General features: G+C 44.0%; 2 protein-coding genes across 15 annotated transcripts in view; one reads left to right on the top strand and one right to left on the bottom strand.

The window, feature by feature from the left end:
- Positions 1-5,292: 5,292 nt before the first annotated feature.
- On the top strand, positions 5,293-12,541 carry ANKRD40CL (ANKRD40 C-terminal like). Of its 2 annotated transcripts, XM_081804159.1 has the most exons (5): positions 5,293-5,591; positions 6,417-6,616; positions 10,163-10,237; positions 10,795-10,979; positions 11,890-12,541. In XM_081804159.1, exons 2-5 carry the CDS (start codon positions 6,577-6,579, stop codon positions 12,031-12,033), a joined length of 444 nt encoding a protein of 147 aa, XP_081660285.1. In that variant the 5' UTR covers positions 5,293-5,591; positions 6,417-6,576; the 3' UTR covers positions 12,034-12,541. The 2 variants fall into 2 exon arrangements, with proteins under 2 accessions (XP_081660285.1, XP_081660286.1); XM_081804160.1 differs by lacking the exon at positions 5,293-5,591 and having other exon boundaries at positions 6,158-6,616.
- A 2,468-nt stretch (positions 12,542-15,009) lies between these two features.
- Positions 15,010-25,261, bottom strand: part of LUC7L3 (LUC7 like 3 pre-mRNA splicing factor) — a 30,408-nt gene continuing 20,156 nt past the window's right edge. For 3 of the 13 annotated variants that reach the window (XM_031035998.2, XM_031036003.2, XM_031036005.2), the window contains 3 exons: positions 24,725-24,885; positions 20,982-21,122; positions 18,888-20,876 (listed from right to left, as the gene is read on the bottom strand). In XM_031035998.2, the coding sequence (XP_030891858.1) occupies positions 20,686-20,876; positions 20,982-21,122; positions 24,725-24,885 (493 nt within the window). In that variant the 3' untranslated portion in view covers positions 18,888-20,685. Of the gene's footprint in view, positions 15,459-18,887; positions 21,123-22,310; positions 22,437-24,724; positions 24,886-25,261 lie in introns of those variants that run through there. The other 10 variants (XM_031036000.2, XR_014140523.1, XR_014140520.1 and 7 more) reach the window with 10 other exon arrangements.

The raw sequence follows: 25,261 nt of genomic DNA, 5'->3' as shown, positions 1-25,261 counted from the left end.
TGACAAAGGAGCTAAAAAATTGCGCAACCACACTCTGGAATACTCTGAGACACAGCCAAGAAAAGAAGTAGGTCTCTACATCTGTTGTTCTCCAGCGGAGGCAATTTTGCCCCCCAGGGGACATCTGATAACACCTGGAAGCCTTTATTATTATCATATGGTAGAAGGTGTTGAATCTGCGTCTGGCGGGCGGAAACCAGGGATGATGCTCGTCCTGCGGAGCACGGGACTGCCTCCAACAAGGACTGATCTGACTCTGAATGTCCATAGTGCCGAAGTTGAGAAAGCCTGGTATAAAGTAACAGAGAGAAATACCCACGAGGAATTGTGCTCAATTGTTTTTTAAAGTTCAGAACCACACTTATATCATGATCCCATATTTTTTCTAAGTATATTTATGCAAGTATGCACATAGAAAAAATATTGGAAAATTCATCACAAACTGCTCATTCATTCACAGTTCTGTCATTCACTCAGCAAACAGTGGGCACTGGGGGGTCCCAGGCACCTGTCTGTCCTATGGCCTGGGCACGCATGAGGGAATAAGGCAGGGGAAATGTCTTTGTTCGAACCCAGGGTTCCTGGGAGGTGCCCGGGAGGACGGAATTTTCTACTTTCCAGGCTTTTGAGGTTTTGACTTTTTTTTTTTTTTAAACCAGGAGCGTTCTATTACTTTGTCAAAAAAACCAACAAATACCATAGCAACCAGCACACACACAGACGCCGAGGGGAGGACAGGAGTCCGGCAGGGAGAGTCCCACAGTTCAGAGCAGCAGGTGGGCTGGGCAGGTGTGGGGACGCTCACCCCCAGCTTTTCCGGCTGCCTATCCGAACCTCCTGGCGTGAGGGAGACACCCACCACCCAAGAGAAATGCAATGGGTGCCACACCATGGGGAGAAGCCTGCAGAGGGCCTAGAGTTCTCTTCTGACCCGCTTAAATGTTGTCCTGTGATGGCTTTGTGATCGACAATCCTGCCACCCCAACGAGCTAAGCTCTTGGACAGGTCCTTGTTCCCTGCATCCTAAATTCAAATCCCCATGTCCTGCAACCACTCCGGGGACTCTGCTCTTCCACCCACCCTTGGGGTTCAAGCACCACAAGGTAGTTAAACAGCCCGCATGTCTGTCCCACACAAAGTCAGCATCTTTTGAGCCTTCTTGCTGATTCCAAGACCAAAGGAAAAACCTATATGGCCACAATCGTGCCCCTTCTCCTCAAGAAGACGACAAAACAAAACAGCTGAGGGGAGGTGGGGCCTGCAGGTAAAAGGTCTTTGGAAACAAACCGGTCCCTGGACAAATGAAGGCCCCTGTGCCCTCCTGCCGCCTGGCAGGTACCCAAGGCCTTCATAGGAATTGGCTTAGGGCCACTAGGACTCCAGCCAGCGGTGACAATAGACAACAACAGATATGGAAGGTATTTGTGCATATTCTATCCTTGAACTGTCCCTACAACAGAGGGATTCATGATTAACGTCCATTGCATAAATGAAGAAACTGAGGCTCAGAGAGAAGTTAATCATCTATGGCCCCCCCTCACAAGGAACAATGACTCCTCCTCCCTCCCCCTCCTCAGCCCTCCCTTCCCAGCGCCCACACCTTTTTTAGAGAGCCAAAATGAATTTTTAGCTGGGTCTCCAATCCTAGAAGCCAGCATGGATTTTTCCTCATTGATTTGACGGATACTTATGAGGGCCTACTAAGGGCCAAGTACTACTTAGTGGGGGCCGCAGTCTTATCCCCCAGGAGCAGGCGTGTCCTGGAGTGAGCCACCCGACCTCGGGGCCCTGGATTGGTGGGCTTGGTTTCAGCCTCCCGCTCCCTGGCAGCCTCGGGTCTGTTCGGGTCCACTGGAGGCCCAATAGCCCTGGGTCTTCTGGGGTTCCCGGGAGCCCCCCACTGTGTTTTCTCCATGGCACACAGGTGTGGCGGGCCAGGGGGAGAAGCTCCATGAGGAGCTTCTACCTTGATACCTTCCTCTGCCATTAAAAGTGTTTCTTCTTTTTTTTCAAAGTAATATACACAAATAATTAAAATAATAATAATAATAAAACAGCTTGCAAAGGAGGATCCCCAACCTCAGGGAACCAGAATCTTTTAGAGCGGTCAGCAGGCCCGCCTGACCTTTGTCCCCAAGGAGTCATTATCTTTATTATACTGGGCAGTAAAGAAACCCGCCCTTTGCTTTGGAGAGAGACGCTATCTCTACCTTCCGAGATCGGTCCCTCTACGAACGTCCTTGAAAAAGTCCCGACAAAGACAGCCGCCGCCCGTGCTCTCTCCTCCTCAAGCGAGAGACCTGTGAAGACTTCCCCAACAGTGAGAAAAGCCTAGTGAACGATATAAAGCCCAGACAACCGAAGAATGCAGACCTGGCAGGGTGTCAAGCTCCCACACTCGGGGCCCCTCTCCACCTGCCCTAATCAACCCCAGGCTGGGGAGCAGACAATTAGGCCGCCCCTCCCTCCACCCCGGAGCCCAGGGAAATGTGCAGTCCCTAACCTGCTTAGCCAGGCTTGCCATGCAATAAAGGCTCTGTCTCTGCCTCCTGACCCTGCTGCTCCTCCGTGCAGTCCCATGCGGCACGCCCTGCCACTCACCTTCCTCTTGGGAGCTCTCAGTAACTCTGTCTCCTCATCTCTTGGCCTCACCTCAATAATCATAAAACCTACATTCCAACATTCATCTCTTCCTGTCTGATTGGCAGAAATAGCAAAGCTTGACAGCCCTCTGTTTGGGAGGCCATGGGGAAGCAAGTGCTTGTACGGTGCTGGTGGGAATGCGAAAGGGTTAAGTATTCATGGAGGAAAATGTGGTCGTGTCTAACAAAACTACGTATGCATTTACTTTTTGACCCACCAATCCTACTTCTAGGGATCTACCCAGAATATACACCTTCACCAATAAAACACACATAGGCAGATTACTAATTACGGCATTGGTGGTAATTACAAAATATTGGAAATATGCTGAATCCCTGTATGAAGGCAATTCGTGGACTAGGACTATCGAATGCCCACCCAGGGAGAGGGGGATCTCTACGAACTGATATAAAATGATTTCCAGGGGCGCTGGGCCAGCTCAGTCGGAAAAGCACGTGACTCCTGATCTTGGGGTCATGAGTTTGAGCCCCATGTTCGGTGTAGAGATTACTTGAGAATGAAATCTTTAAAAATAAACAGATAAATAAAATAATTTCCAGATGGATTGTTTAGTGAATAAAAAGCAAAGTAGAAAAGAATGTATGTGCTACCTTTTCTGTAAGAAAAAGAAATAGAGTGGGCGCCTGGGTGGCTCAGTTGTTAAGCGTCTGCCTTCGGCTCAGGTCATGATCCCAGGGTCCTGGGATCGAGCCCCACGTTGGGCTCCCTGCTCGGCGGGAGGCCTGCTTCTCCCTCTCCCACTCCCCCTGCTGTGTTCCCTCTCTCGCTGTCTCTCTCTCTGTCAGATAAATAAATGAAATCCTAAAAAAAAAAATTAAAAAAGAAAAAGAAACAGAAATAGTAAGAAAATAGACATCCATCTGGTTAATTCTGCAAAAAGAAACTTAGAAAGGATAGCTCAGAAACTAAGGAGATTAGTTTCCTACAGGAAATAGATGAGAGCAAAATGGAAGGGGCAGAAATGTTGGATGACACTTCTATGAATATAAATTTCTGCATAATTCTAACTTAGAACCATGTCCATGGTTTTTTTTTTAATATTTTATTTTATTTTTTTAAGATTTTATTTATTTATTTGAGACAGAGAGAATGAGAGAGAGAGAGCACATGAGAGGGGGGGAGGGTCAGAGGGAGAAGCAGGCTCCCTGCTCAGCAGGGAGCCTGATGCGGGACTCGATCCTGGGACTCCAGGATCATGACCTGAGCCGAAGGCAGTCGCTTAACCAACTGAGCCACCCAGGCGCCCTTATTTATTTTATTTTAAAGAGAGAGAGGGAGAGCAGGGAGTAGGGGCAGAGGGTGCGGGAGACTCTCAAGCAAACTCCCCACTAAGCGCAAAGCCCAACGTGGGGCTTGATCTCATGACCCTGAGATCACGACCTAAGCCGAAACCAAGAGTCAGATGCTTAACCGACTGAGCCACCCAGGCGCCCCACCCAGAAATGCTTGTATCTTGATATGGAAGAGAATATTCTTGATATTAGAAAATACAGCCTGAAGTCTTTAGGGATAAAGGAACAGGAGGTCTACAACTTACTCTCAAATGGTTGAGGGGGAAAAATGTGTGTGTGTATATGTGTGTATATTATATATACACATATATATGTCTATACTATTTATTATTTTTTTAAAGATTTTATTTATTTATTTGACAGAGAGAGAGATAGCGAGAGCAGGAAAACAAGCAGGGGGAGCAGGAGAGGGAGAAGCAGGCTTCCTGCCGAGCAGGGAGCCCGATGCGGGGCTCCATCCCAGGACCCTGGGATCATGACCTGAGCCGAAGGCAGACGCTTAACAACTGAGCTACCCAAGCGCCCCATGTCTATACTATTTAGAATATTAAAGCAAATGTGGCAAAATGTGAACCATTGGCAAAGCATATAAATTCTTTCTCGCAACTTTTATGTCAGTTTGAAAGCGTGTAAAACTAAAAAGCTACCCTTCCACACAAAAAAGCTAATACATAAATAAAAGGGCCCACTAGGTGCCCAGCCTAATGAATGAAAAAGACCCCCGCCAAGGCCTGTGTGGCTGCCTCCACACCGAGCATGTTGCCTTCTTCCTAGCTAACAGGCCCTGATTTTGAGCACCGTTAGACAGTTTAAACTGGAGCATGTAGGGGCGCCTGGGTGGCTCAGTCGTTAAGTGTCTGCCTTCGGCTCAGGTCATGATTCGGAGGTCCTGGGATTGAGCCCCGCATTGGGCTCCTTGCTCGGCAGGGAGTCTGCTTCTCCCTCTGCCCCTCCCCCTGCTTGTGCGCTCTCTGTTTCTATCCGACAAATAAAAATAAAATCTTTAAAATAAAATAAACGACAGCATGTAGTACTTTGCTTGAAAAAAGTTAAAAAATAAGAGGGGGGCGCTGGCTGGCTCAGTCAGTAGAGCATGGGACTCTCAGTCTGGAAGTTGTAGATTTGAGCCCCACATTGGATGCAGAGATAACTTAAAAAAGTAAAATCTTTAAAAATAAATTAATTAAAAGGAAAAAAAAGAGGGAGAGAGACCTCCAAATGAGAAGAAAACTTGAGTATCGTTGAGGGACTCCACGAATGAATGAACCCGTGAATGGGGAGTGAGTGAATGAATGGGCAGAGCAGTGAGTGAGTGGAAACGGCCGGAGCCCTCTGCCCAAGCCTTTTCATCTCGGCCCGCTGCATCTCTAGGCCCCACGCATTCAGGTGAGGAGGTGCCAGGCTGGCTCTTTTTATGGCTGACCACACCCTGGGGGCCCCACTGGCCAAAGGGCATTTCCTTCTCAGGAGCTGAGGCCAGGTGGGTCCCACCGCTTCCTCCTCTGCTGGAGGCCCACCTTCCTCCATTCCTGGCAGGAAGGGCACTGTCGCACGCCCGGGAGGCAGCGTCAGGCTGGCGACCAGGGGCCCCAGAGCCGGCCCCAGGCCTGCGGCCGCCAACCCAGATGCCCATCGGTGAGCATTTGCCTTCCTTGGGTCTCCGCTCCCTTCCCTGCTCTGCCCCTGATGCAGTTTGATCAAATCAGTGGTTCTCAGCTTGGGTCACACATTCAGATCAGCTGGGGACCTTTCCAAAATTCCAGGGCCCAGATGGCGCCCCAAACCAAGTATGTGGGACCCAGGCACCCACGGTTTTTAGGGCTTTCCAGGTGATTCCAATGCACAGTTAACTTTGAGAACCTGCGAGCTGTGACCTCCTTGGCCCCCTCCACTTTCTGATGCCCTGTCCATCAGTCCTGTGTTCTGTCACTGGAGGGTTAAATGAAATGTGAGAGCCATCCCCAGACCTGTGGGCTCCTATCCTCAGCACCCCTTACGCACTCTTCACCAAACCTCCTGTTCCAGCCCCCTCCCGTCATCTGCATTCTTAGGTTTGAAATCAAGGGATCTGGGATCATGGCCAAGGCAGAGTCTCCCAGGTATGGGCTGGGGTCTTCCTGCCTCCTTGGCACTCGCAGCTGCTGAGGAAGGGGTTAGGAGAAAAGGGAGAGAGAACTGGGGAGGACGGAGAGCCTGTTCGACCCAAGAACCTAAGTGTTTGGCTTTTCCTCTCCCTGATGTAGGAGCTGCTAACCTTTTCCGAGGAAAGGTCTAGCTGGGTGCCAGTGGCTGGGCCTCCTGGGGGCGCGTTCCCTTGGGTAAGCCCTATTAGCGGCTGGTGTCACCTGCTGGACCCAGCCTGAGAAGGGAGGAAGGAGCCTTGGGCGAACTTCCCTTGCATCATCCACTGCACACCCTGCAGCCCCCCCGGGAGTCTTACTCTGCCCATCTATACAATAGGCACCCCCGGCCTCATCTCACCGGGCCAGTGGCAGTCCGACCACATTGCTGTTCCACGGCACCCAGGTGCACGGAGCTTCCGGAGGTGTTTCCTATGTAGTTGGGAGCTTGTGCATCCATGCGAGAGGGGTACCGATCTGACGGACAACAGAGCTGACCCATGGCCGAACCCCAACAGGACATGAGGGAGAAGCCGGCAGGTGAGTCTGGAAGACCTGTTTCCCACGTGGTTCTCAAGGATTTGGGCAGGGCCTGAGGAAGGTGTTGGGGGGGGGGATGCTGCCGCCGGTGGGGCCAGGGGCCCTCCCCGGCTCGGCCACCGGCGGTCAGGAGCAGAGCGAGCACCGAGTGTCCCGTAGGGGAGCAAGAATCCGCAGCTGTGATCAACAGGAGCAGCCCGCGATTCAGGCGCTCACTGCTTTGCTTCTTACAGACTTGCGAGGTAGAGATTATTAATCCCATTTCCCACATCAGAAAACTGAAGCGCAGAGAGGTTAAGTAACTTGTCTGAGGAGTCACTGCTACAGCGGTAGAGGAAAACCTCAAACCCAAATCTGCCTGACTTCAAAGGGCGTGCTTTCTGACCTCTCGAGACCCGGTCCGCACTCAGGGGATCTTAATCCGACGGGTTCGGCAGAGGAAAACGCTCTTACCCGCGGCAGGCGGTAGGCCAGGCTGCGGGAGGGTCCCCTGCTCTGTCTGCGTGCGGTGAGTGGTGGGGGGGTTCAGAAGGCATCATTTCAGGTTGGGTACCGGAGGCTCTGAGGGGCTTCCGGGGACAGGGGCTCACTCCGTGACCCAGAGCACAGGGCAAAGACAGGACTGCAGGTCCCGCTGCCTTGGGAGGGGCTGGGGAGGGACTGCGCAGTGTGGCGAGGGTACTTTCTGAGCCAGAAGCAAGCCTGGCTTCTTGGGCCTGTGATCACAGCAGCTGTGCAGAGCCCCTCATTCAGAAAGGGTCCCACACGTGGGGTTAAATGCTCTGTGGTCGCTGGCTTCACATTTTAAATAATTTTTTTTAAGATTTATTTATGGGGCACCTGGGTGGCTCAGTCATTAAGCGTCTCTCTTCGGCTCAGGTCATGGTCCCAGGGTCCTGGGATCGGGGCTCCCTGCTCAGCGGGAAGCCTGCTTCTCCCTCTCCCACTCCCCCTGCTTGTGTTCCCTCTCTCGCTGTGTCTCTGTCAAATAAATAAAGAAAATATTTAAAAAATAATAAAATATTTATGAGAGAGAGGGCACGAGCAGGGGGGAGGAGCAGGGGGAGAGGGAGAAGCTGACTCGCTGCTGAGCAGGGAGCACAATGTGGGACTTGATCCCCAGGACTCTGGGCTCATGACCTGAGCCGAAGGCAGATGCTTAACCCACTGAGCCACCCAGGCGCCCCATTTTAAATAATTTTATCTTGAAGTCTATTTTGTAAGTGAAGTCAGCCGGGCCGATGGAGCGTGTGCTGGGGGGTTGGGAGCTGGGAGCCTTGACCCCGTGTCTGCGCAGCCCCACTCCCAGCCCACCGCCCTTTCCCCACCAGAGTTCCCCTGTCCCCTTCTGCCCCTGGCAGGGACTCAAGAGTTGGAGTTGAGGCAGGCAAGGCAGGGCATGTTCCGAGCGTGATAGGCAGGGAAGAGGCAGGAAGCCCTCCCCCCCTCAATCCAGGTACACATGGGTGCAGCTGGGAGGCTGTGATACCTGGGGGGTCGCCCTTCTGCCCTGGGTTAGGGGTGCAGCTTTGGGGAAAGCTGTTTTGCACACCTTCCTTTTGCTCCGGGCTCCACTGATGTACCTGGCTCTGGTCACATCCCAGTCCTGCCATTTACTCATGGAGCAAGTTCAAGCAAGTTACTTCACCTTTCAGCCTCAATTTTCTTGTCTGAAAATGGGAATGTCAACACCCTATAGGATTTTTTTTTTTTTTGAGGAGAGTGAGGTTTGTTTGTTTTCCCCCAAAATGCAAGTCTGATTATGACAGCCTTGGGCTGAGAACTGTCTAATGGCTTGGTGTTGTTCTAGAATAAAAACCAAAACCTTTCACCTGGGCCAGTGCTTTCCAATAAAAATACAATGTAAACTACATATTTAAAAATTTCCTTGTAGCCACATTTAAAAAAGACAGGTGAAGGGACGCCTGGGTGGCTCAGTCGGTTAAGCGGCTGCCTTCGGCCCAGGTCATGATCCCAGGGTCCTGGGATCGAGTCCCACATCAGGCTCCTTGCTCAGCAGGGAACCTGCTTCGCCCTCTCTCTCTGTCTGCTTGTGCTCTGTCAAATAAATAAAATCTTTAAAAAAAAAAAAAAAGACAGGTGAAGGGCACCTGGGTGGCTCAGTCGTTAAGCATCTGCCTTCGGCTCAGGTCATGGTCCCAGGGTCCTGGGATCGAGCCCCGCATCGGGCTCCCTGCTCGGCGGGAAGCCTGCTTCTCCCTCTCCCACTCTCCCTGCTTGTGTTCCCTCTCTCGCTGTCTCTCTCTCTCTGTCAAATAAATAAATAAAATCTTTAAAAAAAAAAAGGTGAAAATAATTTTAATATATTTACTTCACTCAATATATCAAGATTATCATTTCAACACAACCAATATATAAAAAGGAAATATTTTACATTTTTTTCCTGTCTTAGAAATTGTATTTTATGTATTTTTATGAAATGAGTGTATCTCATTTAAAGAACTACAATTAAGGCCCTCCATGCTCGCTGCCCTGCAGCCATGTTGGATTGCCTTTCCTTCCTCAAAATCTCCACTCCATCCACACACAGGTTCCTTTGCTGTTTCTAGCCCTGGGAAGCTCATCTGCCTCTTTTCCCTCTGGATCTAGTTAAGCCTACTCATCCTTCAGATGTCAGCTCAAATGCCCAGCCTTCAGGGCGCCCTTCTTTGACCCCTTTCCATGCTTTCATGCTATTGTTGTCTCTGGCCCTCGCCAGCCCCACGATTGTAACTTCACATTTACTTGAGGCCACTTAATCAGGATCTCTCTCCTCTAGTTTGCCAGTTCTAGGACAGAAACCACTCTGGGTTTTTGCGGTGGCAGCTTGAATCCTGTCGCCAGGGCTTAGCCTGGTGCAGAGCAGGGTCTCAGGGAGCAGGGCGGATCCTGTGAGACTGGGAAAGGCCTGGCCCCCGGAAAGCACTCTAATGCTCACTCTCCTTTCACTTCCCTCTGGTGGAGAAAATGCCTTATAAAGGGACTCTGCTAGAGAACTGGGGACACGAAGCACAGTGCCCAAAATATTTAAGTAGAAACTTGAGTTAAGCACACAGATTATAAATATTTCTTCCCCAGATTACAGACCACTTAAAAATAGCGTTTCGGCTCCTTTTCATGATTTGGGCCGTGATGAAGGAAAATGACTCTTTGAGTTTGAACATAATTACTGCCCTTTTCGTGACTTGGCTTTTCCTTTGAGGAGGAGGCGGAACTAGGGAGCAGGAAGTGAAGAGGGGGCATTATTTTCCCTGTTTAACTGGCAGATCTGGCAGAGAGCCAAACGCCGAAGTGCTGCCTGCCATTTCTCAATGCTTTCTTTTTCTTTTAAGATTTGAGAGAGAAAGAGAGAGCGCGCGAGAGAGAGAGCACGACCCGTGGGGCGGAGGCAGAGGGAGAGGGAGAAGCAGACTCCCAGCTGAGCAGGGAGCCCGACGCGGGACTTGATTCTAGGACCCTGGGATCATGACCTGAGCCAAAGGCAGATGCTTAACCGACTGAGCCACCCAGGTGCCCCTACACTTTCTCATTCCAATTCTTTACCAGGTGAATATAAACAAGGCTCCAATCCGCAGTTGCCAGCTGACCCAGAGGATGCCAAACCTGAGGACACCTGTGTAGGTGAGGACTCAGCCCCGTAGCCGTGTGGCAAAGCCAAACACACCACTCAGGTTCTTCTACCTTCAGTCCATACCCCTCCTCCTTAGGACAGTGAGTGGGAAGAACTCACTTGATACCACTGTCCCCCCCGCAAAAGATGGTACAATTATGCTGTTTCTCAGGGCCCACCTGTCACCTTAAAGTCCCAGGGAGGGGTGCAGTAGGAATCACACAGAATCACCTGCACGTCTACACAACAGCTTCTCAAGGATACAGAGCCCCAGAGCTCAACAGTTCCTTGAAGCTTTTCAAATAGACAAGTTCAAACACCATGTACTGCTCAAGGGTGATACATTTAAATATTAATTTTTTCAATCCTAGTCCGGCTTCTAACCGCAAGCTTTTTGGTGAGTATAATGGGGCGTACATCCCAGAGTACCCCAAGAAAAGCCCATACACCAATAAAAACCACATGTCTATCTATCATGCAGTTCTTGAGATGCCCTGTGCTGTGAGAATGGATGATGTCAATTGAAAGGCTTTAAATGCAGTATTTTCTTTTACAAATGAATTTGCAGGTGATCTAGAGCTGGTGCTTAAAGTCAGAATTCAGAGTCCCAGAGAAAATGACTTCATTGAAGTTGAACTGAACAGAGGAGAGCTGAGTTATCAGAATCTACTAAAAGTCAGTTGCTGTGAACTGGGGATTGAACCAGAGCGAGTGAAGATGATCAGAAAGCTACCAAACACACTGCTCAGAAAGGTAGGGTTTGCAAAGTGTCTAAATGCAGACGGGGTTCTAAGTGGGCAAAATTAATGCTCTGTGAAGCTAATCACTTAGCTTTTGCATTTCTAATGCGAAAACAAATTTAAGACACTGGGAAATTCGGGCTGCAGAACAGCATGGTAGCTAGGTAATTTTCAATCTGGTGCTTTTACCGATTTGCACACCTAAATTCATAAACCCTTTAAAATGGTCTGAATCACACTAATGCCCAAATGGAAGTCTCAGTTCAATGCATATGGCCCCTTCCACCTCTGCAAACCTGGGTTAACAATAGGCGGCATGGTCCCCGGGAATGAAAAGACTAACCCACCTTTACTTGCTTACAACAGTTCAGCCTTTGTAATCTCATGAAACGAAATTGTTTTGCATTTTTATAGATTTTCCAGATTCAAAATACAGCTAATTTCAGGAGAAAAATCTCATTTCTTTGGGCATTATTATTTTTTAAAAGCTCTCAAAATGCCTTTAACAATTCTCATTGGTGTCAAGGCTAATAGTATATTCTTTGTAAAGGACTGGCAGGATGATCGTATTTTCTAGATTTTTTTAATGCCCTTTTCTGGATTTGAAATAATGTATATACAGTTACTGGTACATGATAATTTCTTAATAAATGAGTGCTATAATTATTACTTAAAAAAAAAAAGAGCCCTTTCTTCAGCAGTATCAGTTTGGTCTATAGTCGTCCCCTTAGGGACCTACAACAGAGACCAAAAAAAGAAAAAAGCTTCTCAACTGCTACCTTAGTTTACCACGACAGAGAAACCAATAGAGAAATATCCTGAGTTTAGGCAAGAACCCAAGATGCTGGCCATTAAGACTTTTTAATCTTAATAATTTCACATGCTATCTATAAACCACCCTGTAATTTCCTTTACATATTAAGGACAAAGACATTCTAAGACTACGGGACTTTCAGGAAATAGAACTCATCCTAATGAAAAACGGAAGCTCTGAATTGGTAGAATACACACCATCCCTGACAAAGAAGCCCTGCTACAACAGCAATGCTGCTAAACTGACCTATTAGAAAACCCCAGAAATGAAACACCGGGATCATTGTTTTGTAAATAACCACGTCGGAATGCATGTACTGGTTTGCTAACTTCATGTGTGTACTTTGGAAAATTGTTCCCTCATCTCAAACTTCTCTGGGCAGGGAGAAATTTCAAAGTGCTTTGACAAAGAGCTATTTTTTAAAAATTGTACAGGGGCACCTGGGTGGTGCAGTCGGTTAAGCATCCAACTCTTGGTTTCAGCTCAGGTCATGATGTTAGGGTCCTGGGATTGAGCCCTGCATCGGGCTCCCCGCTTAGCGTGGAGTCTGCTTAAGATTCTCTTCTCCCTCTGCCCCTCCCCTCATGCTCTAAAATAAAATCTTCATGGGGTTGCCCGGGTGGCTCAGTCGTTAAGCGTCTGCCTTCGGCTCAGGTCATGATCCCAGAGTTCTGGGATCGAGCCCCGCGTCGGGCTCCCTGCTCCGCGGGAAGCCTCTTCTCCCTCTCCCACTCCCCCTGCTTGTGTTTCCTCTCTCGCTGTCTCTGTCAAATAAAATCTTTAAAAAAATAAGATCTTCAAAAAAATAAAAACACGTCACACCATCATTTCCTATTTACACTTTTAAACTTGCCTATAAACTGGCATGCCTTGATAAGACTTGAGTTACCTTTGAGGCCATTTTTAACACTACTTGTCAAACAGCAAAGGCACAGCCCACAGCACTCACTTCTGCTAATCAGATGAAAAAAACAAAGTCGGCACCCTTACCAACAACTAGCTCAAAGCTAGCCTCCTCCCATCACACTACCTAGAATCCTTCTGGGTCAACTCACCCAAACTTCTAGTTAAGAACTAGTACTTCGGAAGCACTCGGTAGGTTGACCTCATTTACCCACTTTACCCCACACACTGTCACTTCTCTTCCCAGCCATTACTCCCGGACTCAAATTCATGGAACTGAGCTATAGAACATCAGAGCTCCTTCTGCCAAGCAGTGTCTTGTCTCCCCCAGCACATAATGGGCCACCACGACGCCTCTGCAAATTCTATCTCGGCTTTGATGAAGGGTGGGGGACAAACACTATACTAACACCTCGCCCAACTGTCCAAAGAGCAAGGTTTTAAATAGTGTGGGTACAGATGTATCATTTCACTCATAAAAATGTGAAGGGTGGTTCAGTTGGTTAAGCGACTGCCTTCGGCTCAGTCGATCCTGGAGTCCCGGGATCGAGTCCCGCATCGGGCTCCCTGCTCCGCAGGGAGTCTGCTTCTCCCTCTGACCCTCCTCCCTCTCATGCTGTCTCTTTCTCTCTCTCTCAAATAAATAAAATCTTTAAAAAAAAAAAATGTGAAGGGTGCCTGGGTGGCTCAGTTGATTGAGCATCCGACTCTTGGGTTTCGGCTCAGGTCATCTCAGGGTCAAGATCAAGGCTTGCGTCTGCTAGTGCCTCTCCCTCAGCTCCCTGCCCCCACCGCCGCCACCGGCTGCTGGTGAGCGCTCTCCAATATATAAATAAAATCTTTAAATTAAAAAAAAAAAATGGGATGAGTACATGAGACTTGAACCTGCAATTTGCTTAGTTGCCATGGACCTCTTTGGGTGGGAGCACCTCTGCTTGAAATTCTAAGCTCAGCATCCACATCACAGGTCTTTAAAGAGCCAGCACAGCCCCTATTGCAAGCCAATTCCATGTAGCGCCGTTCCAGTGCCACAGGACTGGGGAGATGACAGGCGATCAATCCCCAAGGGCCAGTTCCCTGAGGTATTCTCAATTTTGTTTTGAATAAGGAAAATTTGGGCAGGAGCTCAGGATTGGCTGTTAATGGCCCCAAATCACCCTTTGTGGGGGAAGTGAGGTTTTAGGTGGGATTTTTTGGTGAATATGGTAGAATAAATTTGAACAAAATGTTGGGAGGAAAGCTTACACTATGATAATAACAGAACCTACAGTGTGGCCTCATGATTAATTACAGTAATTCAACAAGGGCAGCAATTTATCATGAGACCGTTGGGCAAACTCAATATCCATTCCAATACAGTTTGCACGAAAAAATTGTAAAAACTTACTTCCTATAACATGAATGGTCTTAAGGCTTTGATTAATGAAAACTGAAGCTTCAAGAGTAATTTTCATTGTAATTTACACTTCATGCAGAGATTGTGGAAACTAGTTTCTGAGGAAGGTACAATTCCACTGACTTTTACGCCAACTTAATGCCATTTTAAGATTTTTAAGTGGTTGAAACGAATCAGGTACTAGGATGCTTATCCTGAAAGGTTCCAGAACACATGTAGTAGGTTAAAACAAAAAGATGGAATGATCCAGAGAATTCTTAGTCGTTCACAACCTAACGTTCATCTACAAGGTGGTGACTGGTAACACAGCAGCGCCCCATCCCTCAGAACAGAAATTCTTCCTGTACAGCTCACAGGCCTGACAGACTCCACTAGAAGTTGTTCCTACTTTGCTCACTGATCTATCCGAGGTTATCACAACAGCACCTGGCACACCAGCACTGCGGATACAGGTGAATTTTATGCAACTGCAGATACATTTCTACTTCCAGTCACTGCCCTTTTAAAGAGTGAACATCTAACGCTTCATGGTGCCCCTCATAAAAGTATTAGAGGCCAAAATGGAACAGTCCCTCTGATCGGACAATCTAGTTTGAACAGGGGAAGCACGTGCTGACCACCAGCCAGGAGTACTGCTCTTCTCACCCAGCAGTTCCCTTTCTGGAAGGGCGTGAATTTGCAAGACATGTAGAGAACAGCAGCAGCAGCTCCCTGGCTGACACCCAAATCCCAAATGAAAGTATGTAAAGATAAAAATAAGCGATCACAAAGAAAACATCCACTTAGGCCCTGCTTCTAAATAACTACAATTAAGGCCCTAAATTTGGTGCTCAGGAAACCATACCTTTTACACCTGCCTGTCACTACAAGAAAGTAAATTTCATTAAATAACAGTATGCTTATATGTTAGTCACTACCTACACCAAGACCTTTTCCCATTTTTTAAATTTAAATTTTATTAAGAAATACCATACATACAAAAAGCACATAAACATACAGTTTAAAAAAGAAACCGCCCACCCAGCTTTAGCAACAAAGCATCGGCAGCAGTTCCTCCGAAGGCTGTTCCGTGCCCTCCTCCTCCGTCCCTCCGATGCAGGAGGTAACACTGAATTTCATGTTAATCATTTCCTTGCTTTTCTTCCATTTACCATAGATTTAACAGCTTGATTTTGACCTTCACAGAAATGGAACCATAGTGGATGTATTCTTCTGCAACTTGCTTTTCCAACCACCAAGATCCATCTGTGTTCACACATGTAGCTGTAGCTCAGTCTAACTTCTGTGCAATTCCACTGTAGGATTAGGCCACGGAATCTCTCCAGTGGACTGCTGAAGGACAGGCGGGGTCTTTCCAGTTTTTTGTTTTCCTTTTCTTCCTATTACAAACAATGCTGTTATGACACTTCCACATCCACGTCCTGACACACGTGTGTAAGAGTTTCTCTAGGGTATGTATCTAGGAGTGCAATAGCCACACTGAGAAGTTAGGGCATGGCCACTTATGCCAAACTACTTCCCAAAGCCGCTGTTCCTAAACATTCTTAAATCTGCTGACAACTGAGCTACTTGGGAGGGCTGAGGAGAAGAAACAGATCAACTATGACTCTCAAACTGCATTTTCAAAGTAGGAAATTTAAAAATCTGATACAACAATGAAAAACACATTGACTTCTCTGCTTTGGTTTACTTGAAATGTATTTTTAAAAAACTACATGTTAAAACTTAAAAGGGCGGTCTCCTAGATCTCAAATGTTTCTAAATATACGGAGTGAAAACAGCAAGATTCAAAACATATGGTGTACTTCATATATAAAAAACCGTCTATACATATATGCTTACATCCCCCACCACCCACTTCCCTCCAGAAGGAATAACTGTTAACAGTAGCTCCTGGAGAGGAAGAACAGAGGGACAGGAAAAGGGAGAAAGAGATCACTTAACACTTCTACTGTTGTTTTTTGAACCATGTACAAGCATTACAATTATAACATAAAATTCTTTAAAAGTAGTCACCTGTGGTTCTTTCATAAACAACTAAAAATCAGTCTGAACTCACATGTGAAAACAGGCCCTGAACGAAGTCCCATCCCACAGAAAATACACACAATGAATTCTCAAGTGTTTTCCTTTTGTTTCATGCACTTTAGAATAATGCTTAAAAATATTCACACAGCCCATCTAAAATGCATTTTTAAAAGCACAGAATGGATGCAAGCTCTAAACTCCCACCCTACATTGTTCCGTTGTAACATCTCTAGAAACTTTAATCGGAAGGTGGCTAACAACCTGTATGTAGTCAGTTTTCTCAGACCTTGGAAATAGGGTGGTTTGTCCTCTGTGACACTAACTATATATTGAAGAAACCAGACAGACTGCCTGCAGGTGTCCTGTGTAAGGAGAGAAGATAAATATCGGAGCTGAAATAGGACTAGTTTATTATAACCTCGAGAAGGCAAGAAATGGGTTTTAATTCAAACTGAAAAATACAGCTGACCCTTGAACATGAATTTGAACTGCATGGGTCCACTTATACAGGGATTTTCTACAGCGAGTACTATAAATATGTTCTCTCTTAAGATTTTCTTAAAACTTTTTCTCTAGCTTACTCTATTGTAAGCATGCGTGTGTAATACATATGCAAAATACATATTAATTGACTATGTTATAGGTAAGGCTTCTGGTCAACAGTAGGCTATTAGTTTTGGGGAAGTCAAGTATAGGTGGATTTGGCTCAATGGGGGTTGGTGGGGGGTGGCTGACACCCCTAACCTCCCTCATTGTTTCAGGGTCAACTGTAAATATACTGTGATCTGTTTGAAGGAAAAATGTATTAACAAAACAGGAGGTGATGCCAGGCAGAGGGGAGGATGCCAGAGCAGCAGACTCATTACCTGGTCCCCTTGAGACATACAATGGAAAGTAAGCTACCAGATCAACACTACAGTTGAGGACTCTAGCCAAATAAAAGTTCATCCCATTTATTTTCATTAATGAACTTGTTTAATTTTTTAACTTTTAGAAATACATGCTGAAATATTTACAGATTAAATGGTATGTCTGAGACTTGCTTGAAAATGATAGGCAGGGGATACATACACACATGCACATACACATATTAAGACTGGCCACTGAATCTTACTAGTGGTGAGTTTTAATAGAGGCTAATTATACTGTTGTTCATTTATGTAGGTCTTAAGTTTTCCAAAATAAAAAGTTAAAAAAACCTGATTGCTCTGATCCCATTCCAATCTTACCAAGTAATCTTCTGAGTAATAAAATCTGGTGCCCCTAAAAGGCTTTTCACAGAGAAAATACACATTGACCCTCTGACAACCATTTGGCCCTCAAGGCAGAAATGTGTATTTCTCATAGTAAATTCAATTAGCACATTGCCTCTATATTGGGTTCTTATGAATTTGGTAAGAATCATTTCCTCTTGAACCTGATTAAATTTGGGGTGTTCAGGGCAACCCAACTTGATCTCCAACTAAAACCAGACCTTAGTCATGGCCACCCTAAGAGGCCAGACCTCTCCCTCAAATCCTACAGAACTTTAATCATGATCAACCCATCAAGGTGTCTCCACAATCTTGAAGATGACGACAACTTTTCCTGAACTCATGTACTGTACCTCACCGAAATAAGTTAGCTACTGATTCTAGATGAGGCAGAACAAATCTGGCATTTTAATTCCTTAACAATTTAGTCCTTAATACTTTAGCAAATTGTTTTCTGTTCTTCTTGATACTGAATAATAGAATATGGTAAACTAGCACTTTAAGTCCTTTTACTCTTACAACCACAATCTTGTCAAACTACACAAAGCCATACTAGGCTTTGTGTTGGATTGTTTCGCATCTCAACTTAATCCTGACAAAGTCAGAGATAACCCATTCACCTCCTGCTGCAATCTCCAGGATCAGCTGGTAAGCCAGGAGTGCTATGTGCTCCTAGCATGATCCGACACAGAGCACCTCTGAGGTGGTAGTTTTCATTACTTTCCAAAGCTTGGTGGAGGGTGTTTTAGTAAATTCTGTGACAGTTCACCATGTCCATTAGAATGAATACAGTGGCATAATAGTGAAGCACTGGACCAAGAGGCAGAGACCCAGGTTCCACGGGCTAGCTCTCTATCAACATGGAACCATGTGACCTTATATAAGTCATTTAACCCGATGACCGGGTTTCACTACCTATAAATGGACAGCAAGATTTGAAAACTATAATTCACAAAGAACTGCTATGATACACGTAACTGGAGATAATACTTTTACACAGCCACTAAAGCTGGCTATAAGATAGAAACATGCTGCCAAATTAGCTGTATGTGGAAAAAAAATTACCTGCTTAAGCATCAGTTTTTAAAATAAATCCTTATTATGTGTATTACACACCCCACACACAGAAATGAATACATCTGTAATCTGACAAGACCAGGTTAAAAGAAATCTTGATACAGGATTTAAAACAAAGACCAACAAAAGCTAGTTAAATTCCTAAATGCTCTTCTACATCATTATTTCATTGCTAGAGGAGGAGAGTGTTCATCAGAAGGATATTTTGAATTTTCTACTACTAAAGGAATCTCTCAGGGATGTAAAAATATATTCTAGTTCACTGTACACCTTTGCTATTAAAAGCAGAATTCAAATTTATTCATAACCACCCAAAATTGAAGCACCGTTATTTAAAACATTTAAACTGTGAAAATTCTATAAAAATTAGTCTTAAACAGAACAATCAGATAAAACTGTACACCAACACCTCTAGTAACAGTGCACCTCATATTTAAAACAAGGGACTAGTTCAGAGTCAATAACTTTATTAGAAAAAGATTAATACTAAAACTTTTCAATGACAGAGACAATCAAATTTGTAACAGAAAGTCAGAGATACTTTATTTTCACTTCTAAATCCAAAGGCTAGGTATAGCAGAGTTGTAAAAATGGAATCCCACTTAGTCTGATTCACACAAATACTAACGTTTAATCCTGTTTTCAAAGTCCAAGAATGAAAACTTGCAATTAAACACTGAGCAAGCCACATGTTTAGGTAATATTTCTTAAAAAGTCTTAAAAGAAAAAAAAATATGATACAGGACCTAAGTTTTCAGTGGCATATATATATACTATCAACACATGTTCTGAAATGTGGTATGGTCACATCAGTCCTGAATTAATTTTTAATAAAAACAAAAAAAAACAAAAAAAACAAAAAACAACTAACTGAGCTTTATACTTTTTCTATGCCACTATAGTTTTCTTTCACCTCATTTTAATGTCGATCTTCACTTTATGCCGTTTTTCAGTTTTCTTCCAAAAATCTTCGAACAGTAGTCCTACAATGCAAAATTTGGGGAAAAATGGTAATTAGACAACATGTAAAAGGCAAATTTTTATGACTAAGTGTTGGCCCAGTCACTAACTGCTAATTAATATATGTATATGGAATGTTTGTATTCTTCTTAATTCTCAAGGCATCAGTGTGGACTTAAAGCCTTGTGCCTGTGTATGCTTGCCTATGTGTGAATGGCTCACACACGGAACACTAGATTGCTGTCCTAGAAGAAGAAAGACACTGACAAACCAACTAATTGGTAGTCCCTTTCATTTATTTATTTTATCCCAAGCCACTAGCCCAAAGAATGAACAGTTTATAGGTTTTAAGAACTCTTATAAAACCTAACTTTTAATAGTTCTTTAAAAACCCAAATTCATTCTATCCGATTCATCAGTTCTTTGTGTTTCAGAGACTGAAGGTGTCTGTCCTTGCTACTCACTGCTGCTTTAAACATTATCAGCCAGGGACTACGCCTACGCACCTATGGCTGACTGCAAATGCTCCTACACCGTAGGAAATATTAAACACATACCTCTTAAAGACTTGAGAATTGCATTGAATGTAACAAGGCGAATAATATGAAGTGTTTATTGTATTTAAAATTCTTTAAAGATATCTAATTCTGGGCACCACTGCATCCCTACATACAGTTGAAAAAAAATTCCATTCTGTTAACATTTGGTTTGTAAGTTTTCACGCAATACACAAAAAACCCCTCTGTGCTTCTTGTAAAGAACAAAAAAGATACACAACAGTTAAGCGTAAAGATCACAGGCAATAGCATTCAAACATGGATGTGGGTAGAGAAAGGAGTACCTGGCATGAGTACCTGCTTAGTTTGACTGAATCCTTGATTTTTAATTTGGCTTTTCATGGGCCGCTCACAACACCAACGCTGTGTGAGGTATGGTAGTCAGCTGCAATAATTCATAAACCCTACACTTCCATCAATCCAATGCTACTGGCTCTCGAGTTACAGAACAAACTGCATTAGAATGCAAGGCAATAAAGCAAAAAACTAGAAACATCCTTGACAAATAAATACTAGCAGTTTAATTAAAACAAAGTAGTCCAACATGTGCCTCAGAAATATTTAAGTTTTTAAAGCATATGTCTCTGCCAATGTACCAACACAAGATGGACTTAATACCAAAAAGAAAAAAAAAAAAACAGTTCAACCTTTTTATTAAAAAAAAAGAAAAAAAAAAGAAATGACAGCAAAATCCCTAAAAAAAGGATAATTAACTTTCAATGGCGACTATATTACAAACGTGGGCAATAATTTCCAAAGAGGCACACTAATGGGGGCACGAGTCTGCTACAAAAGAGCTGAGACAAAACAATGTACCTCAAAATGTTTTGCAGGACTACACTGTCTTTTCCTTCAGAAGATGCTTTTGTATGTCTTCTTACTCGGCTTAGCTCCATCTTCATCTGTGCATACTTACGCTGCACTGTCAAACAGTAACAAAAAGCCCTAATCAAAGTGAGAAACAATACACTTACCTCTGTCTGATCTGAGGTCTTATCAGATCAGTTTTAATTGGACTGAGTGTCACCTTCAGATTTAATGTCTTCACTGGTCCCATTGACCTCATTCTTAGTATCACTTTCCTTTGATTCAGTGTTTGTGTCTTCACTCTGTTTTTCTCGACTACTGGACTTCACACTACTTTTTTTATCATCAGATCCCCTCTTTTCTGCCATAAAAGAAGACATTGATCGTGGATTTTAAAGTAAAATACAATACATACATGACATTTTGAAAAGTGAAACAATTGAGAGATGAAAAGACAATTATTTCCCACAGACTGCAAGTAACACAGTTTGATGAATCTATTAGAGGGATAAAATTTATAATTTATGAAGGAGGGAGAGGACCGTACAAGGAATTACGAGAAAGCAAAAGGTGAAAACAGTAGGCATATTCTCTCCAACTGGTGAGAAGCTACTAAGTACGGGCCACTCCAAATCACCGCAGGATCTAAGATTTAAGTAAGTTTCATTTGGGGTAAGGAACATCCAAAAACAATGGGAAAGCTACGAAGATAGTACACAAAAACTGCGTTCACGTGAAGTAAATTATGAAGGTAAAAAGTAAAAACAGTAACTGCAAAGGGTGAAAAAAGCTGAACACTTAATAGGCAGGTTTCTCCAACTACAGGTTTTTTTTAATGCGAAAGCTTACTTACATGTGTACATATTTGAATACCTAAGAGGAACAAGCCCAATGAAAGAAAGCAGATCTCAGATCTCAATCCAAGTACTGAACTTTGGTGCTTTGCTAGGAAAAGTAATATATATGCCATCTCAGAGTTGTTTTTCCAAAACGAGAAAATTAAAATTCAACTCAACTGCGAATTAAGAATGGAAAAAGTAAATCTCAACTTTTTCTCCTACTGTTTTCCTTGGAATGGTAAACCTCAGACTAGGGGCAGAAAGTGGTACATGGGTCAAGTATATTCCAGCTTTTTTAATTCCAAGTATTGCCTAACAAAAGATTTCTACAGAAAATGTTAATGCAAACTACAAGCTTTGTGGAAAAATTATTTTTCCCCGTAAAACTATGTCAAGAAGAGCTGGTCTAGCAGAGTAGTTCATAAGACAGACGTTTTAAGAGAAGCACAACCCTCTACAGATTCTGGACAAAGTTGTTAAGACACAACAGCAAGTAACTGGGAGAGGGATGGTAATGAAAACAAAATACGGTGGTGGCAGGGGCACTCAAAGAATGGGACAACTGCAGATCGATCGTACGTGAGCATATTCAGTCCGTAAGACTTGCAAAATGCACACGAAGCAATGTCCGAGTAGCTGACTGCAGGACCTGCTCCATGTCTGTCCGTCGACTTATGAGAACTGTGCCAGTACAGTGTGCTCTAACTGACCTTGTGGGAAAGTCCTCCCTTTGTGCCTTATGGGCTTCTCCGGTGCACAGGTAGCTTCAATGAAGGAGAGTCGTCTTGTTGCCCCGTAGAGGACTAGTAGTCAGTCCAATAATCTTATCTTCTGTCCTATGTAGATATGGTAGATCTTAATAGTCCTAAGGACATCCACAAAATGTGGTGGATTTCAGGGCTACGGATTAAAAAAGGAAACTCTCGGGCGCCTGGGTGGCTCAGTTGGTTAAGCGACTGCCTTCGGCTCAGGTCATGATCCTGGAGTCCCGGGATCGAGTCCCGCATCGGGCTCCTTGCTCGGCGGGGATTCTGTTTCTCCCTCTGACCCTCCTCCCTCTCATGCTGTCTCTCATTCTCTCTGTCTCAAATAAATAAAAAAAAAAAAAAAAAGGAAACTCTCTTGACGGAGAGAGAACCCTAAATCGGTTGGTGTTAAGAACTATAGGTCTGTGGAAGAAACCAGTTTCCACTGTGGAACTGAAGTGTTTCCACTGCAGCACGTGGAGTAGTGAACTCCGCTTAACTCGTGCCATTAAATGCTATTCCTGCTCAGAGTTCAGGCCTTCAGTCATCTATTACCTAGGAGTGCCTGAATGGCTACATGGCATTTTCAAAAGCCAATAAATCGTATCACTTCTAGAAGAAATCCCCAAGTTTAAAACAAATCTGTAATGCATTCCCAATCTTTCAAGGTGGACCTGATGCAGAGCTTTCTCCGAATCAAATCTTCTCTCCTTCCTCCATCCCTCACCAGGAAAATCCTGTTTGTCCATAATCCAAACACAATGCAGCTTATTTACTTAAGTAAAAGTTTTATTAAATTCTATGATGTCATTATCACAATTAGGATTTTTTATAGCTAAGCAATTCAGGACATCTTTTTGCTCTACCCAGAAATTACACAAACATGTCCTGTTTTTAGTCAGGCCATTGCTCATTGTTGATCCCAGTTATGAAGGCTAGCTAGCTTTTGTCCCAAGAACCAATCCAACTATTTTAAGTGACACAAAGTATGATACAGCAAAGAGCTTTAATTCTCAAAGAGAAGTGACTAATTTGATCTCTGACATCCATTATCTGGCTCTTGATATTGGACTTGTCCCCCGAAAGAGACATTACACAAAAAGTCTTGCAAAAAAGGTTGGGTGAAATTTTAAAACTAATGTAAAATCAGGCAACAATCCTTCGTAACAACTGCTGGTTGAATCACAGAAGTAATTTCTGAACTTAAAGCTCGTGACAGTAAATTTAAAAAACTGTCCTTGTTTCCTACTTTTTAACATTTGCTCCATGTTGTAGGAAAAAACCCAATATATCTAAGTATTTTTTTAAAAGACAAGGTACACCTATTTGAGGAAAAATGAAAGCCTAAGACCAGAAAGTATGTCCATTGTTTGCGGTGCTAGTTCTCTAAATCAGTCTAACAAAACCCGAGTCTGGCCCCCAAAAAACCCACAAAAAACAAACACCACAAAATAGTTCCAAAAAAGAAAATAAGAAATGAGTGTCATATAAAAGTCCAGTTTAATAAACTCAAACACAGCAGCACGTATGTTGGGTAATCAAACATGGACACAGACAGGCAGAACAGATGTAACAAGCAGAGCCAAGAAAATTAGAAACTGGCCCTTGCTCTCATTCCTAAAAACCATGCAAAGCAGAATGGCCCAGTCAATACAAAATGAAAGATGCCTGAAGAAACTAAAGAAAATACAGAAAGGAGACCCTGATGATTTAAAAGAATTATCTTTCAGTAAAGACTAAGCTAAAAGATGAGAACATCCAGGTGAAAACATGCCAAAGACAAAATGAAAAAGTCCATTAACAGTGCAGTAATAGTGCATTCCAGCCACTGGAATGCCACCAAAAACCAACGGGAAAAGTACAAAGGAAAGAGCATGTTGTTTCAATAGAAAACATGGTTAAAACATAGGTAAGGTATTCAACTTCCACAAACTTGGACGTTAATTACACAGGTAAATGAAGGCTGCACACGAGGACCAATGCAACACAGCACACTTACTCTGCAAGACATACTATGGTACACGCAGCAGATAAAAAAAAGTATTGCCAATAAACAAGCTAATAAATTCTACTAATTCTAATAACCCTGAAAGGTAATGCAATACTTGGAAGAATCGAGACGATAAACCTTTAGGTGAATAACTGAAGGATGTGGTTTTAACATGTTCTAAGAAAACACCAGGTCAACTGTCATTCTCACAAATCAAGAGGAAGAAAGGGGAAAATACTGCTGGTCTCCTACTGAATGGTATTCGCAGTAAGTAAATAAGAATAGAGATTGAAATGGGACTCTGCCTGTGTCCAAAGAAATGTGAGTGGGGAGAAAAGAGTGTAAAAATAGTCTCCTATTAATGAACTGAATTCTCACATAAACTAACCTTTCTCCTTGGATTTTCTATCTTGTTCTCTGTCCCGACTTTTGCTCCTGTGCTTATAGGACTTTCGATCCCGGCTTTTTGATCTTCTTCGATCCCGACTACGAGATCTATGCTTTCTTTCTGATCTATCATGGCTTCTGCTTCTTCGTCGATCTCTACTTCTTCACAATTGAAAACAAAAGGAATGCAACTTCAGCTGACATTACAATGAGAAAAAAACTTGCAAGAATTATACACTGTTCAACAATTAACAAGATACAAAAGGCAAATAGGTAGAATCCACTAATACATATCTACAGTAGAAATCTTAAGAACTGGAAATTATTGAAAATCTAACTTCAATTTTTCAAATAGTGCTAAGAGAGTCATCAACATGACTTTTTTTTGAGAGAGAGAGAAAGGATGAGCGAGCACACACGGGATGGGGGCTGGGGGTAGGGGTTTAAGCAGGCTCCATGCCCAGCAAAGAACCAAATGCGGGGTTCGATCTCATGACCCTGAGATCATGACCTGAGCTGAAATCAAGATTCGGACACT

The sequence above is a fragment of the Leptonychotes weddellii genome, chromosome 15, assembly GCF_054177405.1.
Source record: "Leptonychotes weddellii isolate Sample4059 chromosome 15, ASM5417740v2, whole genome shotgun sequence".
NCBI classification, from domain to species: domain Eukaryota; kingdom Metazoa; phylum Chordata; class Mammalia; order Carnivora; family Phocidae; genus Leptonychotes; species Leptonychotes weddellii.
The sequence above is the reverse complement of the archived record's forward strand: the minus strand, read 5'-3'. Positions and strand labels throughout refer to the sequence as shown.

Coding starts and splice junctions, on each gene's coding strand:
- ANKRD40CL (XM_081804159.1), top strand. CDS start 6,577: ATGGCCGAACCCCAACAGGACATGAGGGAGAAGCCGGCAG. Junction 10,238..10,794: donor ACCTGAGGACACCTGTGTAG/GTGAGGACTCAG, acceptor ATGAATTTGCAG/GTGATCTAGAGCTGGTGCTT. Junction 10,980..11,889: donor CAAACACACTGCTCAGAAAG/GTAGGGTTTGCA, acceptor TTACATATTAAG/GACAAAGACATTCTAAGACT.